This window comes from Mchenga conophoros, linkage group LG13, assembly GCF_057382185.1.
Source record: "Mchenga conophoros isolate Kocher_MC1m ecotype Shallow Benthic linkage group LG13, M_conophoros_male_GT1.1, whole genome shotgun sequence".
Lineage (NCBI taxonomy): Eukaryota > Metazoa > Chordata > Actinopteri > Cichliformes > Cichlidae > Mchenga > Mchenga conophoros.
This window is the reverse complement of record NC_140538.1, coordinates 7,856,437-7,874,167: the sequence shown is the minus strand read 5'-3', so window position 1 is coordinate 7,874,167 and position 17,731 is coordinate 7,856,437. Positions and strand designations below refer to the sequence as shown.

The 17,731-nt window shown below is 39.4% G+C and overlaps 1 protein-coding gene across 5 annotated transcripts in view; it reads right to left on the bottom strand.

Annotated features, from left to right (window-relative positions):
- ehbp1 (EH domain binding protein 1) overlaps positions 1 to 17,731 on the bottom strand; it is a 163,499-nt gene that overhangs the window by 45,615 nt on the left and 100,153 nt on the right. For 2 of the 5 annotated variants that reach the window (XM_085296228.1, XM_085296227.1), the window contains 2 exons: positions 3,574 to 3,718; positions 1,076 to 1,327 (listed from right to left, as the gene is read on the bottom strand). In XM_085296228.1, coding sequence (XP_085152354.1) covers positions 1,076 to 1,327; positions 3,574 to 3,718 — 397 coding nt within the window. The remainder of the gene's footprint in view (positions 1 to 1,075; positions 1,328 to 3,573; positions 3,719 to 17,731) is intronic. The other 3 variants (XM_085296229.1, XM_085296230.1, XM_085296231.1) reach the window with 3 other exon arrangements.

The window sequence follows — 17,731 nt, the reverse complement described above, 5'->3', positions numbered from 1 at the left end:
AATGGAGCAGGTAGGCTGAATAACCTTGACTTCCCATTTTCAGTGGAAATATTAACACAATAAACAGTGGTATCAGCCACTTAGTGTTACAATCACCACAATCAATTGCTTTCAAGACTACATAAAAATTACTACCAGCAAAAAAAAAAAAAAAAAAAAACCTTACACACAACTGTGAAACAAAAATAGTGCAGAGATACTGAACTTCAAAGCTTGAGGACGCATTTGTCTGTTTTTTATTAATGTCTGTTTCTTCTGGTCCCCTCACTGTACTCTCACCTATCTCACATCGACAGGAAATTAAAGAGGCAAATAAAGTAAATGAAATACAAACAAAGTAATTAGTTTACCTCTGAAGATTTGAGCAAATGCTTTACTGAAGATATTTTTTGTTTTGTTTATGTCTAGGGAGCAGTTTTCAGAGTTTTTAATTACTTTTTTTAAAAATTATAAAAGAAAACATAAAAACACCCCAACAGTTTTACACCGACAGTATGGCAGCTTCAAACTACTAAGTTAGAGTGCGTGAAGAGTAGTTTGTGGAAATGAACTGAAAAGATGAAAAGCTTGGGCTCAGGCAAGTGACTAAACGAAAAAATAAGTGAATGAGCAGCCTGGTAATAATTAAATACCTGCATAGCTCAACCAGCGCATTGGTTATAAATGTTACAACTAGTGCATAAACCAGTGGTTAGGTTTATGCACTAAAGTCTTCTGGGTTAGGTTTGGGCAGTAAATTCTTCTCAGCTATGTTTGGGACCTAAAATCATGTTGGAGAGCTACAGGCACAAAATCTAATGGATAAATTTACAAAAAGATGGATAACAACTTCTCACTATCTGGTAAATCAAAAATGAAGTATGTTTGGAAATGCATTATCTGTTAGATATTAGGTTAAAATGGTAATTAATTGAAGACAGTGTAATTCAATGTAACTTGAGTGAACGATTGGCAAAGAGGATTTAGGTACTAAAAGGGATGTTAAAGAATGTCCAGGCAGGTCATGAATTAGTTAGAAAAATAAAAGAAGACAGCGAGTCATGCAAAACTGCACAGCGTCAGCCAGTTATTTTACCCAAAAAGGTTAGCTCAGAGCTGGGGTTAGTAAGCTCCAGGGGGCCCTGGGTGCTGGAAGTAGTTGGAAGAGCCTCCAGTGGCAGCAGGTTAGTAGGCAGTGCAGATGCAGATGTGGCAGCGGAATCAACAGCATGATCATCACCACCGAAGTGGAACTGCTCCTCCTCGGCCCTCACATCTCCCTCATCCTCACCCCTTACACCAGTAACACCAACATCCTCATGATGACGTCTGACTCCGTCCAAAACATCTGTAGGTATGGAGTTGGACAGTAGAAAGGAGGCAAAAAATGAAGTAAGGAGCAGAATGAGCAGGAAGGAAGAAAAAGGAGATGGTGATGATGTAAAGAAAAAAAGGGCAACGATGAAGTTTAGAAAATAGAAAGTTGTTAAGAGAACACAATATAGAATAAAGGAGGAGTACAGAGAGAGACATTTGGTTAGTTTGTGATAATATTAGTCTGTGATAAGAATAAGTGTTAGGATCCTGTTGTTAACCATCTCCATCCACATTGTGCTCTCAAAACAACAGTAAATATATTATGATAGCTTTTGTTTGCAGAAAACTCATGGAAAGTTTTAGGGCTCTGTGCACATTTTCTTTCTATCTACACAGATACACTAGTTAATACGTTTATTTATTGGCATGAAAATGCAGCAAACTCCAAAAGAGAGAAGAAAGGTCTCTGAGTACATCGATCTGTGTGGGCTTAGTGCCTGCTCGCAAAAATATCTGACACACAAAGTGAAAATGAGACCCCAGTTTAATTTCCACCAATTCAAGGATCTGTTACCCGCCTTTCTTTTTCCAGATAAAAGACGAAGGGGGAACAAAAACCACAAAAACATGAGTGTATATTCTATTAAATTTGCACAGGGGCTCAATAGAAACAACAGTGTCTCCACATTAGGAACAAAACAAGAAAAGCATGTTAGAAGAAACTCAAATGGAACTGCATGGATAACCCACCATGGATTAAAACAATATAATCAGTACACAGTGTTGCAAGCTCCCTCCTCCGTTATTTACTACTTGGTGGGGGAGAGACCAAGAACAAAGAAAGAAGAGGAGGGAGTCAACATAACAGCATTTTGTGTGTGTGTGTTTTTTTTTCCTTTTCTAATTTGCTAGCTGCGATGTGGAGCGTGCTAGCAAGCGCCCTTCCTGCGTGGCTGGCTGAGGCCTAATTAATGGGAGGCCATGGTGATGGAGTTTGGAAAGTTTCTTTGCGGGCAGCCCGAGCTGCACTTAAAGGACTGTCAATGGCGCTGAAGGAGGAGAGGGAGAGAGAAGGAAGAGAGAGAGGGGCTAGGATTAGCCGTTCTGCTCGGCAGGCCTTGTGTATCACAGCCCACAGCATTTCTCTCTTCTCCTCGCCGCCACCGCCTCCTCCTCCTGTTCCCTTGTTCCGTTCTTTCCTCCAACTCCATTTTTAATGAGATCAACAATTAGTCCAATTCAGAAAAGCTGAAAGAGCAAATAAATCAAGTGCTACCCGCCCTCTGCCTCACTGTCCGTCTCCTCTTCTTCTGCCCGACATGTCGCTGAATGTTTACTCCTCGTTAAGGGATTATTTGTTTTTGATTTCTTCTTTTCTGAGCATAAAAGAAGTGCATCGCCATTTTCAGTCTTTTAGGTATTTTCTCTGACCTATCTTTTGTTGTCTAATCATCTCAAGAACATCAATGCTTAGCCGATAAACCACTGACTGGTAACCATTTTGATAAACCTTTTAATTCATCAGAAAAGCTCAATATTCTCTACTTTTCTTTTGCTTTTAATCAGTCAAACACTTTGTCTTTCTTTGTCCTCTTCACAACTACACAAGTTAGTTTAACTGTCTTTTCCACTTCTCACTTTTTGTCCTCAGCTGTCTCCTCTTTCCCTTTTCTGATCCACCTGAAGAGAATAACCAGAAAGAGGGGTGTAATGTTGAGGAATCATAAACAAATGACTCTGGAGGCCTGATAATGGTCATTACGATAATAACCCCAATTTCAAGGAAATGGAAAGCAGTGGGAAATGCACACGGGCAGCATTTGCTACCTCTGCAAGCTGTTATTAGAAGTGTCTGGTGTTTTGAGCATAATTTGGCCACACAATGCGTTGTGTTGATTAACAATTACTGGGTGAACGAGACGAGGGAGGACTTGCAGGGCAAACTGCTTGTTTGAATATAAGGGTGGTGCTTTTTAGACCCGCGGCTGTTGTCAAATGACATTTTGTTTTTCTCTGAGGATTAAGTAGAACCCCTTTAGAGAGCATAATGGAAATGTGTGTGTCTTAGCATGTGTGGATGAAGAAAGTGAGTGCATGTCGAAAGCATGCTACTGTGACATTTCTTTTGTATTACAGCCCATGAGCATTAGTGAATGTTAGTTAATTACAAATGCTTTTAACAAAACTCTGAAAGTGTGCTAATGTGGATAAATAAAGTGCGAATGGAAATGATCTCTCTATCAAGACTTCATGTTTGTTGCTGCTGTGTGAGCTGACCTCCAGCAGTGCCCGCCTTGCCACCTTTACCACTGCTTGATGGATCCAGCAGGCTCATGTCGGACATCTTGACTCCGGATCGAGCCTCGGCTATCAGCTGCCTGGCTCGTTCTCTCAGCTGTCTTCGCCGCTCAGCATCCCGCTCCTGCACACATGAGTAAAAAAAACTCTCAGGGACTTTTGGACAGATACATATTCAAAAAGAAAAAAAAAAAAATCACGCATTTATTTCCACATCATTGCATCATTTTAAGAAGGTATTGATGTTATAACTGTTATTTAGATATATATGACTGCTTTGCTTAATGGTCTATCATTGTTTTAGGGCTTTATAAGCCCGCTGAATTAAAGCATGCCATATGCACACTGTATATATAGTAACTACTTCTCCATCCTTTTTTTAAATTGGTAACTTACTCCAAAATCTTTGCACTCTGTACCTGAACATGCTATACATGTTGTTACTGTATGTTGATATGGTGATGTCAGTATTGTCTGTCGTCTACTCTGTTACATACACTGAGAGTAAAGAAATAATTGTAGCCCAATTCCTTTTATGTGTATACAAACGTGGCTAATAAAAATGATTCTGATATTATTGTATCACTCTTTGGCCTAGAGACAAGTCAGCAATCATCTGGCAAACACCAGTCAGAGGGAAAAATAAGTATGCCCCAACTGGTTGCAAATGGTGGCGGGAAGTCCCCATTCACGCAGGCGACCAGTAGACTAGAGACCAGTCAGTGACCCCCGGTAACCAATGGTTGCTAGAGAAAAGTATATATTCTGCAGTCCGCTAGCAACCAAATCAATCGCAAGGATGTTTTAGGTTTAGCTTTGCAGCCATTTTCACCCTGTGACAATGAAACTGAGAATATATATTTTTCCCTAGCAACCAGAGGTTGCCAGAAGGTCACCGACTGGTCTATACTTATGTGCGACTGCTCAGCCTCAATGACCCTAACTAGCTAGTATTACCCAGCAATGATGGTGTAACCTTATAAATGCGCAATTATTAGTGTAATAAACTGCCTATGCTTAAGAAATCACTGCGTTCAGTGATGTTTTCCTACTTGTAAATTTCCTACTTGTTGTTCTTACTCCTTGCTGACTAAAGCACTCATGATGGTACTTGAGCGCATCTGAAAAATCATCATGCATGAAACTATGATCTGTACACACCTGGTACTTCACCAAGCCCTAAAACGTAAACAAAACAAGTCTTAAAAATAATAAAAAAAGTTTTGTTATGAAAAGCATGTACACCTTTCACTGCGTTATGGAGCTAGGAGCACAGAGATAGGCACACGCACCATCTTGGCTCTAGACAGATACAGTATTGAGCTGTCACCATCACAGCAATGGCAGAAATGCCATTTTCAGGTCGATCCAATCTGATCCCCCTGATAACACACACACGCACGCGCGCACACACACGAAAACCTTGATGATGTCAATTGGCAAGCACTTAACAGATGATGACCCCACCAAGCAGCACCCTCACTGGGCAGGCTATCACTACATACAGTAACCAGGCAGTAGTAAACAAACATCCTGGACAGGTAATTTAAAATGACAGGAATGTCAGCGGGTGATTTCCAGAAAAATAGGGGACCAAAAGTAGATCAAAATACCAGAAAAACACAAGAGTGAATGCAACTGAACGGCACTGAAAACAGATGGGAAAAGTTATAAGAGAATATACTGACTGAATTTAATAAACATGAAAATGCCTGCATGACTTAAGCCACTGCAGCAGAAGTTAACATAAACTCATCTTTCCAACAACTCAATCTTTAAGCACAAACACACACAAAGTCCTAAATTTGCCCCCCCCCGCCCAAACACAGCCACATACGACCCAGGGGAGAATGAAGCTGCATTTTTCTGTCACTGCTCTCCCTCCCTGTGGTTTCCTGTTAATCAGCCTTCTCCATATTGAGGCAGGGGTTTTAGGGCTGGCCTATTGAAGCCGCCCATTTATCCATTAACAAAACAAGCAGCGCCCGCTAATGAGCTACATCTCTCCATTTCCATGTCAATTGTTTGTTTGTAGCCATTGTTTGGCGGGGACAATGGGGTTGTATTGTAAATGACAGCAACCCTAATGCACTCTGTGTATGTGTATGAGAGAGAGCCCAGGGGGATGCCCACAGGGAGATGGGAACACACCTTAGAGAGAGAGTGATTAAAAAAAAAAAAAGAGGCAGTGGCAGTGGCAGAAGAAAAGAAGACAGAGAGAGAGATAAAGAGCAAGCAGAAAAATAAATGATGACACTACTTAAAGAAAAATACTTCTCTCCCAGGTCTCAGTATCTAACAAAGCAAGGAATCCATAAATATATTTTGTTAGCACTTAAAAAAAGGAACAAGAAACTAAACAAACAGGAAAAGGATCAAATATATCCTGAAAACTGTTTATGAACTGTTTAAACATTAGATGTCTAGACTATATTACCCATTATAAAACACATTTAGTAGTTACATGTATCAGTTTTTCCTAAGTAGAGGAAAAAAGGAAAAGCATTTCATAGGAAAATCCCTACCTTTTTTTTTTAATAAAATGATTTATGAAATTACTTACTAAAATGATTTTAACCATTTTTTGTTAGCAAGGGGTTAATGTACTTAAGGATAAGAAAAGTTTTTTTTTTAAAATATATAATATATATATATATATATATATATATATATATATATATATATATATATATATAATATATATAATATATATAATATATATATACACACATATACATATAAATATAAAGCTATATATATATATAAATATAAATATAAATATACATATAAAAATAAAAGAAAAAGTAGTTTTGGTCAAATCCAAAATCATTACCTTTACCCTCAGGTGGAGCCACCCACAAAAGTCATCTAACTGTGAGCAGGAAAAACCCTTTCAAGGGGGTTGATGTTGTAACTTAGCTCTGGATATAGACATCAGAAATGACATCTGCAACTGCAAATGTTTCCCTCATAACTAAATTATAAAATAAGTACCTGAATCCAGACTCAATTTAGTTTGCTTATGGCGTTATAACCAACAAAGAGCTGTTTATTATTTGTCTAATAGCACACACGTAGGTTGTTACGTGAAAACAAGGGAGGGAGAATCAGTAAAACACAAAAAAGAAAATGCTTTATATCTGGTCTGTGCCATGATCATAACAGTTATTAAGTTGTTTGTGGGACACAGAAGACTTTCAGATTTCAAAATGGTCCCTCTTGGTTGGAGGATAAAGGGGAGCCTAAGCAAGTTTGAGTATCTCTGGGTCTTATTCAGGATTGATAAGAAAGTGGAATGACAGGTGGACCAATGGATTGGTGCAGCGTCAGCAGTTATCAGGGAACTGTACCCAAATGTTGTGAAGAAGAGAAAGCTGAGCCAACAGCCCAATCCATCTACATTTCAACCTTCACCTATGATATCTGGGAAAGAGTATAGCTGAAACCAAGGTCATCTGTAGAATGGCTGGACTGAGCCTTAAAGAAACTCTGACGTCTTTACTGATGAGCGTGTTAATGAGAGACTCAACTCTTTCTGTGGACTTGTAGATTCAAAAGAACAATAATAGCGACAACCAAGATTGAGACTTCCCAACAGAACGTTAAACGTGGGTGATACTACTATGTCCATCCTCTATATTGTTTGTGTCAAACGTTGGGATGTAGCACGGTATGATCCCAAATAGGTGTTTTCTGTTTTGTCACATTCTCATAACAGTATCACACAGAGAGAAACTGCTTTTTCTTCTTTATACTTTCCATCCTTACTTTTTATTATGTCAAAGAAGCATGCTTCTCCCACTTTTTATAAATGCAAAATAAACAGTAATGTCACTAACGGCCTTCTGGCTATGGACTGGTTCCGATACACAATCTGGCCTTTACAGATATGGACAACTACCAGTTCAAGAGTGTGTGTTGTACCATTTTATATAGACATATAGCCCACACAGCCCCCCCCCCCCCCACACACACACACACACTCCATAAAAACATCCCATTGCATTATTGTTGTTAGCCATTTTGGGGACAGGAAATGGGAAATTGACTTTGCCTATCCAGAGGCAAGGATTAACACTATGCTACTATAAAATGCATCTAACCACCGCCTGGCTCCCTCAGCTAAGGAACCGAGAGAGTGTGTGTGGTGGGTCGGTGAGGGGGCAAAGGATAGGAGAGGAAGGGCTTTTTTAAAAATGTGAAACTGTGTGAAAGACAAGAAAGACAAAGTTTGTCATATAAAATCCTTTTGTGGCATTAACTTTTACAGACGTTGATGTCTGTATGTGCATTCTGTGTTGGTAACGTTAAGAAATTAACAATGAAGAGTATAAGACGACTTTCTTTAAGAGTCTGCACAAAAACTTCAGAATGCTAAAGAGAAATAAACAGTGGTTGTGATAATAAGACTTAAACATGTTTTGTTGCCCCACTTGGTCAAAAAAGGCTCTTTTGATGGTCTAAAGGTCTAAATAATGTAGACTTGGGTGAGGAGAGGTCGTTTCTGGTTACTGTCAAATTTCTAATTCTTTCTCAAAACCTGTTGAGATTTATTTTGGCCACTCAAGTGTTACCACTGCTGCAATTCCAATTACAACTCATTGTTCTGTAGCAACACAATATGCCAGAAGTTTAGGGAAGAGTAGCTGAGCATGTGGAGATTAAATGCTACCTAGTGGACATAATGTTAAAATTAAGTGGTGATTACACTCAGTACTTCCAAGTTGGAAAGTGGCAATAGATACAACAGTGCTTTAACTTGGTTGGACAAGACAACAACAAAGGTGGATCCAAAAAGCCACGGGAATGCAACTTAATAAAAAAACAAACAAGCAAAACACCAAAAACAAAAGAAAAAATAAAAGCAGCAGAAAAATCATTATGTGATCAAAGCTGGGATGAAAAAGCAAGAATGAAAAAAGAGGAGAAAGCTTGTCAGCTGGTGGTCGGTGGGCAGCACAGCTTCAAGAATGGAAACCCAGGAGGAATAGAGACTTTTCTTTTTTAAATGGCGACAGCAAGAACAATCCTCCACTGTCTTCCACTGACTGCTGGGAACATCCAGTGGAAGAGAGGCTGAACGGATGAGTGCGAGTCTGAGACAGAGGGTTCCTCTGTGGGCTTGGCGTCGAGTGAGGACCTCTCTCCGCTCTGGAAGCTCTGTCTGAGCAAGGGGAGCAGGTTGTCGCCTTGGTTGCTCTTTTCTGGGCAAGTAGAAAGAGGGAGGGAGGGAGAGAGGGAGGGCACGCACCACTGGTCATGTACAGAGACCTGGCGTGGGCACACAGTCATGCCACGCACACACACCCACACCAACACTAAGGGACGCGCACACAATCACTATCTAAAAGGGTTTGCCAACCTCCCAGATAGCCAGCCAGTCTGGCAGCCAGTCATGCAGCTCCAGACATTTGTCATGACAGGCTAATTCACAGTCAAGAGGTGCTTTAGGTCTCTATCTTGTCCAGACTCACACACTCACACTAAAGAACCACAGAACACACATGCACACACCAAGCCAATCAAATAGTCATGTAATCACACACTCTTCAACAATGTTTAAAAGCCACAGAGATTCAGGTAGAAATCAGCTAGTTGTTAAACTCTGATTTTCTGTTACCATATCACCATGTGCCTACTTATGATAATCACAACAAGAAATGTCATTTACATATAATTATTCAGCAACAAATTAGTCGAAACATCACTAAATACAGAAAGCATCTTTATGAACCTTCAAGCAACCACACAGGAATGCCCACAGATACAGTCCACTATAGTTTCAATAGTTTCTATGCAAAGAATTGTTAAAGTTAGAAACTTAGATTTTATTAGACAGCAATCTGTTACTTGTTACAAAATATTTGTTATATTTTCAGTAACACTAAAATGATCTATTATAGTATGCTCATATCATTTTAACACCTAAATATATAAGATCTGGTGACTCAGCAATACTTAATCAACAACAAATATAATGAAGTTATGGTTACAGATGAGGTTATAAGGTTATGGATGGATAACTAATACTTCAACATCTACAAAGATGCTGAAAGGCCAGTCTTCCCAGATCCTTTCTGGAATGTTATCCTCAGAGTAAAACACAGCTAATGCAGGTATTTACAGCTCTATATGCTGGGATGAGCGAGCAGATTAAGGTGGAAAGGAACAAACATCATCATCCTCTTGGTGACAGGAAGGAGTGGGATTTATGGGAAATGTGGTTTTCCAGTTTAAAAAAAAAAACCCATCTAAACAAAGAGCAGAGATTTTTGTTTGGCTTAATTCCACTGAAAGGTGCAATGCCAGTATTTTTGACAATATTACCAAATTAATAAATCTAATATTTTTCCTCAAATTTAGGTAAAAACAGAAATGGAAAAGAAGGGAGAGGGAGTGAGAGAGGAAGAAGGGGAGGGAGGGAAAGGGAGAGCTTATCGGCTGGCTCCAGACAGAGTGCGCGGATCAATGGGCGTGCGAGGCCCACAGCGATCAATGCATTTGATAAAGATAAAGAAGAGCCACTGTACATGGCTATCAAAGAACCAGGACACAGCCTAATTATGATTCGACGGGTGCGTGCCCATGATAGGGGTCTGTGTGTGCCTGTATGTGTGTGTTATATGTACATAAATATAAATTTGAGAGATGTCGGCGTGGAATTTGAGCAGGAGTGCGGCTTATGCACCTGTGTGTTAGTGTGTGTTTATGTGCAACTGCAAAGATGCGGGAGTGGTGTGCAAGGTTATGTCTGAGGTTTTAAGTACAGTTAGGTCCGTAAGTATTTGGACAATAGCCGGTGCTACAAATACTGCACTACAGTGGATTTTAAATCAGATAATCAAGATGAGATTGAAGTTTTTCAGCTTTAATTCAAGGGGTTTAACATAAGTATTCCATTAAAGGTTTAGAAATTACAGATCTTTTTATACATAGTCTCCTATTGTCAGGAGCTCAGACGTAATCAGACAAACTGAGATAATCATGATCATGAGCCATTTCTCTCCTCCTCCATATGTTTCTCTTGACATCATTCTGTTACAAGTTCATCCTGGTTTCATCTGTTTGACGATTACTCAGAACTGTGCGGTCTCTTTAAGCTGTTTTTGCCCTTCTTAGCCTCGAGTGTAACTAGTAGTTTAAATCTTGTTTTAAATCCTCTCTATATGCATTCATGAAGGCATCTCTTGATTTAAGACTTTGACAATGTCAAAAGTGTTCTTGACTTAGTTAGATGTTGTGAAGTATTTTTTCTTATCATGAACTTTTGTTGTCTTCTGTGGTCTCTCAGGACTTGGGGTGTCTCTTAGCTGGCCAGTGTATTCCCTGTTTTTGAGAAAGTACCAGATTATTGATTTGTCTCTTCCTCACGTTTTTACTGTCTCTCTGATGAGTTTATTTTGTCTTTTTCATACTTACGAACTCCCCCTAACTTGCACTGACATTTCTAGTCCTCATTGAGAGATCTAGAAAAGCGCAATGAACTGTAAGTTCAAAAGTGGAATCAATTCAGATATTATATCTTCTTCATGTGTCATTAAATAGTGAATGCGGGAACGAGCCCACCTGGCCATCAACCTGCTTGTTCAATTACTTTTGAGCCATTGAAAGTGGTGGGCTATGTATAAAAAAGCAGTACTTTTGGTAAATGTCTTGAATTGAAGCGAAAAGTCTGAATTTCAATCATACCTTGATTGTCTGATTAAAAATCCACCGTGGTGGTGTACAGAGCCAAAATGATCTGTGGTTCGAGAATATAAAAATCTAGTTTTTGTTTATACATACTGTATGTGCAAAATCTTTTTGGTATCTCTTACTTGTTAACAGTTGAAGCAGCAGTGGAATCGTGTGAATGACACAGGAGACATTTTGCATGAAAAACAAATTCATATGGTTTGTATACGACAGAATATTGTTTTGAAGTACTGAGTATGTGGCAGAAGAACAAAGGTGTGCGTTTAAAATTCAGCTGATTTTTTAATAATGAGCAAATACGTTAGTGTGTTTGACTCTTGAAGTTCTGTTTAACTGTGGTTCCATAGTTGAATTAACAATTTGCCCTCAGCACAGTGTGTAAGCCGGTGTGTATACTTAACAAAGGACACTTGTACAGTAGGACAGGTAGAACAGGTTGAGTGGGGACATGCACACAAAAGTCAGAGCAGATTGTCGTTCTGACAGACGAGTATGATGGGAAGGTTCTGCCCTTTAAATAGACAGGATAATTGCTGGGGAGAGAGAGACAAAAAAGGTGAAGGGGGTGAGAGAGGAGGCGGCGGAGGGACATAGTAATAGAGAAACGGAGAACATGAGATCAACTCCCTGCCCCCTTTTGAAGAAAACAGAACTCACTTTAGAAGTTATGGCCTGTGTTAGTTCCACTACTGCTTCCTGAGAAAGTTCTCGAAAGTGCCGGGGTTAAGGCGGAGACATTCACTGAGGCACTATAGCTTATTCCAGATAGACTGGTGTGTTTGTGCAGGTCCAGTGATAACAGTTGTTAGTCAAAATAGCTGTTAAAATACAATGCAAGCAGTTTGTAACAGGTCATTGTACCATGTACCAGATAATTTTTTTCATTAATCAACCGATTAATTTTCCTCAGTACTGTTCCAAATACTTCAAATGATGCATTAAAAAAGTCAGATCAGTTTCTCTTTAATATCCTTTGTGTATCACTAAGGCTTCCATGTTTCAGACTTCCTCCGACTGAAAAAGTTCACTTTAATTTCTGGTCTTAATTGTTATTTCATTTATTTAGAATATTTTGTTTATTGCATTGTTCTTTCTTTCTTTGTTTACTAAACGAGTTTGGTTTGGTTTTTAACAATAACAAACTCCACAGACTCTCATTTTAAAAGGATCGACTTAACAGCATTTATATATATGCTTTCATCTTTACAAAAAGAAAATGGGCTTCAATGGATAGATTTTACCTTCATAAAAACTCTGAGTGAAGTGATTTTAGAGGCCTGATTGTTTTAACTGTCCTGAGCCAGGGAGCTGGAGCCAGCAGACATTGGCTAGGCCTATGCATAAAATTAAGTGTCATAACTATACTGTTGAAACGGACCATTGAACAAATATGCAGGTCCTTTTTGACTTTGAGTCTATTTTTTTCTTGAGTTACGCAGACATCATGATGCATCCTACATAACCATTCTGCATTGTGACCAAGATCACATCATTGTTGAGTCACAATGCCTTTGTTTTGCATCAATTTTTAAACGTTCTCTAAACTTGATACTTTGTTCTCTGTATTTTATTCATAAAGCAGAACAAAACGAGGGAGAAAGTAAAAAAGGCAAAACACCAGTGTTAGAGGATGGACATGAAAAACATTTGACACTTCCACTTGGTCAAACGTGAACAATATAACAAAGAGAGAAAGGAGGAGAGGTACATGTGTTCAGGAGAGGTATGTAAGTGTAAGTGAGTTACCGCTTTCTTCTCTGATGGCTTGATCAGCTCTTGTGATGCAATTCAGAGAGCTGTCTTTCTCTTGCTCGTTAACACACACGCACGCACACACTCGATTTAGAGACTGCCTTTGATCTCCACTCCAGCCAATTCGGCCATGACACATACCCACACACTCCAAGACAAGCACGCACACATAGTCCAAAGAAACTCCCCACCAAACTATTTAGTTTCATTAGGGGCAGATTCTTCAAAAAGGACAGAGAACAAGAAGAAGAAAGGAGGGGGTGAGGGAAGGAAGAAGAGGAAGAAGAGAAGAGGGGAAGAAAATGAGCACTGGGAGAAGAAAGGCACTGCAGCCACATTAAAATGAGACCTGGAGAAAAACTATTACTGGTGGGAGAAAGCTGAAAAGGAGAGTAGATGGAGGAGGAGGGGAGTAAAGAACAGTGTGTGAACATAAAGTGTGGACAAAAAAGGAGAGTGCATATGGCCATATTTGCATTTTCAAAACAGACATTTCTTTCCTCTTTCTGCTGCACAGACAACCCTTTACTGGTTGGATTTTCAATGGTCAAATCCATGAGAACAAAACCGAAATCAGAATATGTGAGGACTAAGATTATTTTTTCAGGATTATTTTAGTTTATGTAAAAAGAAGGGACCTGTTATAATGGGCCACTCGTGAGGACCTGAATGTAATGCTTCCAAAATAAAACAGGAAGAACTCACACACAACTTCCATGTTCGGCATTTGAAAAGGTTCCTAAAAATGACAATGTTCAGCCAGAAGGCTTTGTTTTGGTCCCAAATGTCAAAATAAATGGAGGAAGGAAGGAAAGACAAAATACTAACCTGTTATAATGAAATATATGAAATTAAATAAATAACACACAATGTGTTTTTCTTTTAAAGGGACTTTTACACAAGGTTCAGTCAGAGGGCCTTGGGTAAAAGGTAACCTTTTTAATGGCTCTTGGATATTTTCTTTATTGTTTTTTTTTTTTTGTTTTTTTTGAATAATAATAATTTCATTTTTTTTTTTTTTTACATACATCACAGTACAGCCAGAGGGCTTTGTTTTGGTCCCCAATTTAAAACAGAATGAAATCTAATTCAGAAAGAAAGGAGGACATGACAGACGAGTCAGAATGAGAGGACAGACAGCAGATGGGAGTGAGTGACAACACCCACAGGTCACAACAGCAGAGACCCAGGAGTCCTCTCCACTGCTGAGGAGAAGGAAGAGGAATAAGGGGGGTGATGGGGGAAGAAGGGGAGGAAGAGGTGGTTGGGGTGCTGGTCGGCAAAAATCAAACGGGACCCAATTATAGGAATCACAACGAGTCAGTGAGCAGGGAAACTCTCTTACCTGGAAAACACCGAGGCATTTGCGTGCACTCTTGAACGCATTCCACAAGCAAAGCACACACATACTCAAAGACACACACACAAAATAAAAAAAAGACGTTCAAATATGCACAGGTGCTACAAATCTGCACACATACACACACACAAATTTCTGCTTTACAGTTTTCTGCAAAGGAACACACATAGTTGCACATTTTGCTTTGTGGGTCCACATGCACACACACTTCTCCCCAAACCAAGTGTGGATCCTGATAATTAGCCTGGCCAGGCCGGTGTGAAATTACTGTTCTCATCTGCTAATGGATGAGAAGACCTGAAGTGAACAGACACACAGAGACACGCACACACACACCTCCTATTAAAAGAATAACAGTGGGAAAGTCCAAAGAGCAAAAGAAAGACTAAAACCAAAACTGGGGATGTCAGGACTAAGGACAAAAAAAAAGTCTAGATATTTTTAGGAAAGCTCATTAATTACCCATTGTGGTAGGACTCGACTTAAGCGGTCAAAGAAGTGCAGGAGACTGATGCTGTCCAGTGTAGCAAGTGATTTATTCACCATTCTGTGGCCCAAGAATATTTACAAAGAAACAAATAAGAAACTCAACTCTATAATAAACTCAATTCAAATAAACATAACTGAACTTAAATCAACGGAAATTAAGGTCAAACTGCACACCGCTACACTGACCTGAACCCTTCTTCTGAAACACCTGAGTTCGTCTGCTTAAATAGTCCCCTTAATCAAACACTTTCTCCTCTGGACTATTCCATTCAGTAGGTAGGTGAGATGAACATGATTATATTCATCCTCTACTACTCCTCTTGACTGGCAACATAAACTCTGGTGTAATCAATACATATCACAACATTAAATCTATTTCTTTATAAACCCTTTAAAATCAACTTTATTAAATTATAAGAATTCTTCCCCTCCTGCCCTTGGTCTCTTCCTGTGACCTCAGATGAACCCAGAAGGTATAAAGCAGGAAGTAGAACTACATTTCCTCCTTTTGCTTCTGGAAGACAGGTAGGTAAAGATAAGTTCAAACAATACAAATTAACAGTTGAAATAAATAACATGTTAACTTAACAAACTTGCATGAATTGATTTAAACCAAGATGTTATATTATATAATCTGTAAAAGTGCAGAACATAAACAAACCCGGGATAGTAGATGTTTGCCTATTGCAGATTACATGTGAAATATGGTTAAATCAAAACAAGAATGTTAACTAAGAATGTAGACAAATGGTCTTCTCACCCACTTTGTCACACCCATTTGGCTACTGCTTAGGTAGGGGGTGGTGACATTACAACATTACAAGACATCTGCACCAGTGACTACTGATATGTTGTGAAGGCCACCTATGAGGAGGAGGAGGAGGTGGTGAGGCCAACGCTGGTGAGCACAGAACAATTAGTAGTACTGGTCATCCATCAAAGACTACAGAGAGAGGACAGACAAAGATAAATAAAGAGATGGGAAAGGAAAGAACTGGGGCTCGAAGTCAAAAATCTGACATGAAAGAGAAATGGAGTGAGGAGGAGAGAGAAAGACTGAGAAGGCAGGGAGAAAGAGAGGAACCTGTGACCTTAGATGAAAGAAGCAGTGACTGTGGGCTACAATTAGGGATGGCAGGAGGGAGAGCATAGGTCAGGAGAACAGGGCTACACACACACACACACACACACACACACACACACACACACACACACACACACACACACACACACACACACACACCAAACAAGTGTCTAACACATTGTTCGTGCTATGTTCACATGAATAGATGAAGACCTGATTTTAGTACAGATAGCTAGTATAGCTGAGCTTGATCATGTATCAGTTTGTATATGTTTCTGAGGTTTCTGTCACATTTAGTGTTAGCTGTGGGGAAAGAAGGTTTCAAACCTAAAACCTAAGTAGCATAACTAGTCTCAACACTCAAAGGGATGTCCTACAGTGTTAAATAGTAAATAACGATTGCTTTTTTTTAACATTTGAGATGTATGTCATAACACTCTGGGTAATCAATCTCCAATTAATCACTGTTTCACACCATCCCACTTAGACAACATTTTGGCCTGGCCCAGCAGCTGAATAAGCTTTGATTTTTTAAATTTCTATATTAAATCTCACCTGAGTTGATCTTTTTTTGATCTAATCAGTGCACAAGTGTAAAAACAGGAAAAATTAAATCTCTTAAAAATGCCAGAAAAATGAGCCATTTTAACTTCTAACTTCTTTAGAGCTGGCAGACAAAATAAGTAATAGCTCATTTTATCTCTGAAGACAACTCCTGAAATACTGCTGACCAGTGTAATATAATTAGCACTAAAACTATGAGTTTTCTGGAGTATCAGTTTTTCGATAAAAGAGAACTGCATTTTCATATAAAAATCCTGACACCTGCAGCTTTGTGTACGACATGATTTCAGTTAAAAGATGACACCTGATGACTCATTTGTCGTTTGTGCTTTGAAAGCTATACGCTAAAGCAGCTAATGTAAGCCCCACCTTTCCCTCACATTAGCCGTTTCCCTTGAAGAACGAAGCCTGCTTTAGCTGAATTAAATTATACCCTATGCATGCTAAACCACAAAGCACCTACTTAGACAGATGGAGAGTTAAATGGGAAAAGCTTGGGCCTCTCCAGCTGATAACACAGACACACACACACTCATGCTAATCAAAACAAGACATCAAGTAATCTAATCTGAATCACTAACAATTATCAGCACATTGGCCTCGAGGCCAGTCGTATTCCTTTGATCAATGTTTTCTATTAAAAAAAGTGTAAACAATTCAATATCTCCCTCCCACCCCTCTTGCTTCCCTTCCTTTTTTTATGCAGAGGAGTGTGTGTGTGTGTGTGTATGTGTAAGTAAGTGTGTGTTTAGGGGTTATTAACCAATTGTCCTTGGAAATGAGTGAGGAAATAAGGAGGAGAGAGAGAAAGGGTGGAGGGGTGGGTTTGCCTACTTTAAGGAGCTAATCTAAGTGAAGTCCGCCATCTTGCCAGACAACAAGGGACAGAAGAGGACCTTTTTTTGTGGCTAAGGAAATATATCAGCACTGCAACAGCTTTGAAAAACTCTTTTAATTTGCTTTCTTCCACTGAAGACTTTTAACGGCTCCCAGTCCTTGGAAGGTCCTCGTTTATTTCCTCAGATTATGCCGAACTGGTTATTCCTGTGGCCGGCGCACAAACATGAACAAACACCGACAACACACACATACACACTTTAAAAACATCTAATTCAAGGGCATATTTCTCTTTAAGGACTCAGGGAGCAAACGCAGGGGGCATGCGGCTGCTGCCTTTTAGATATTTCATTACC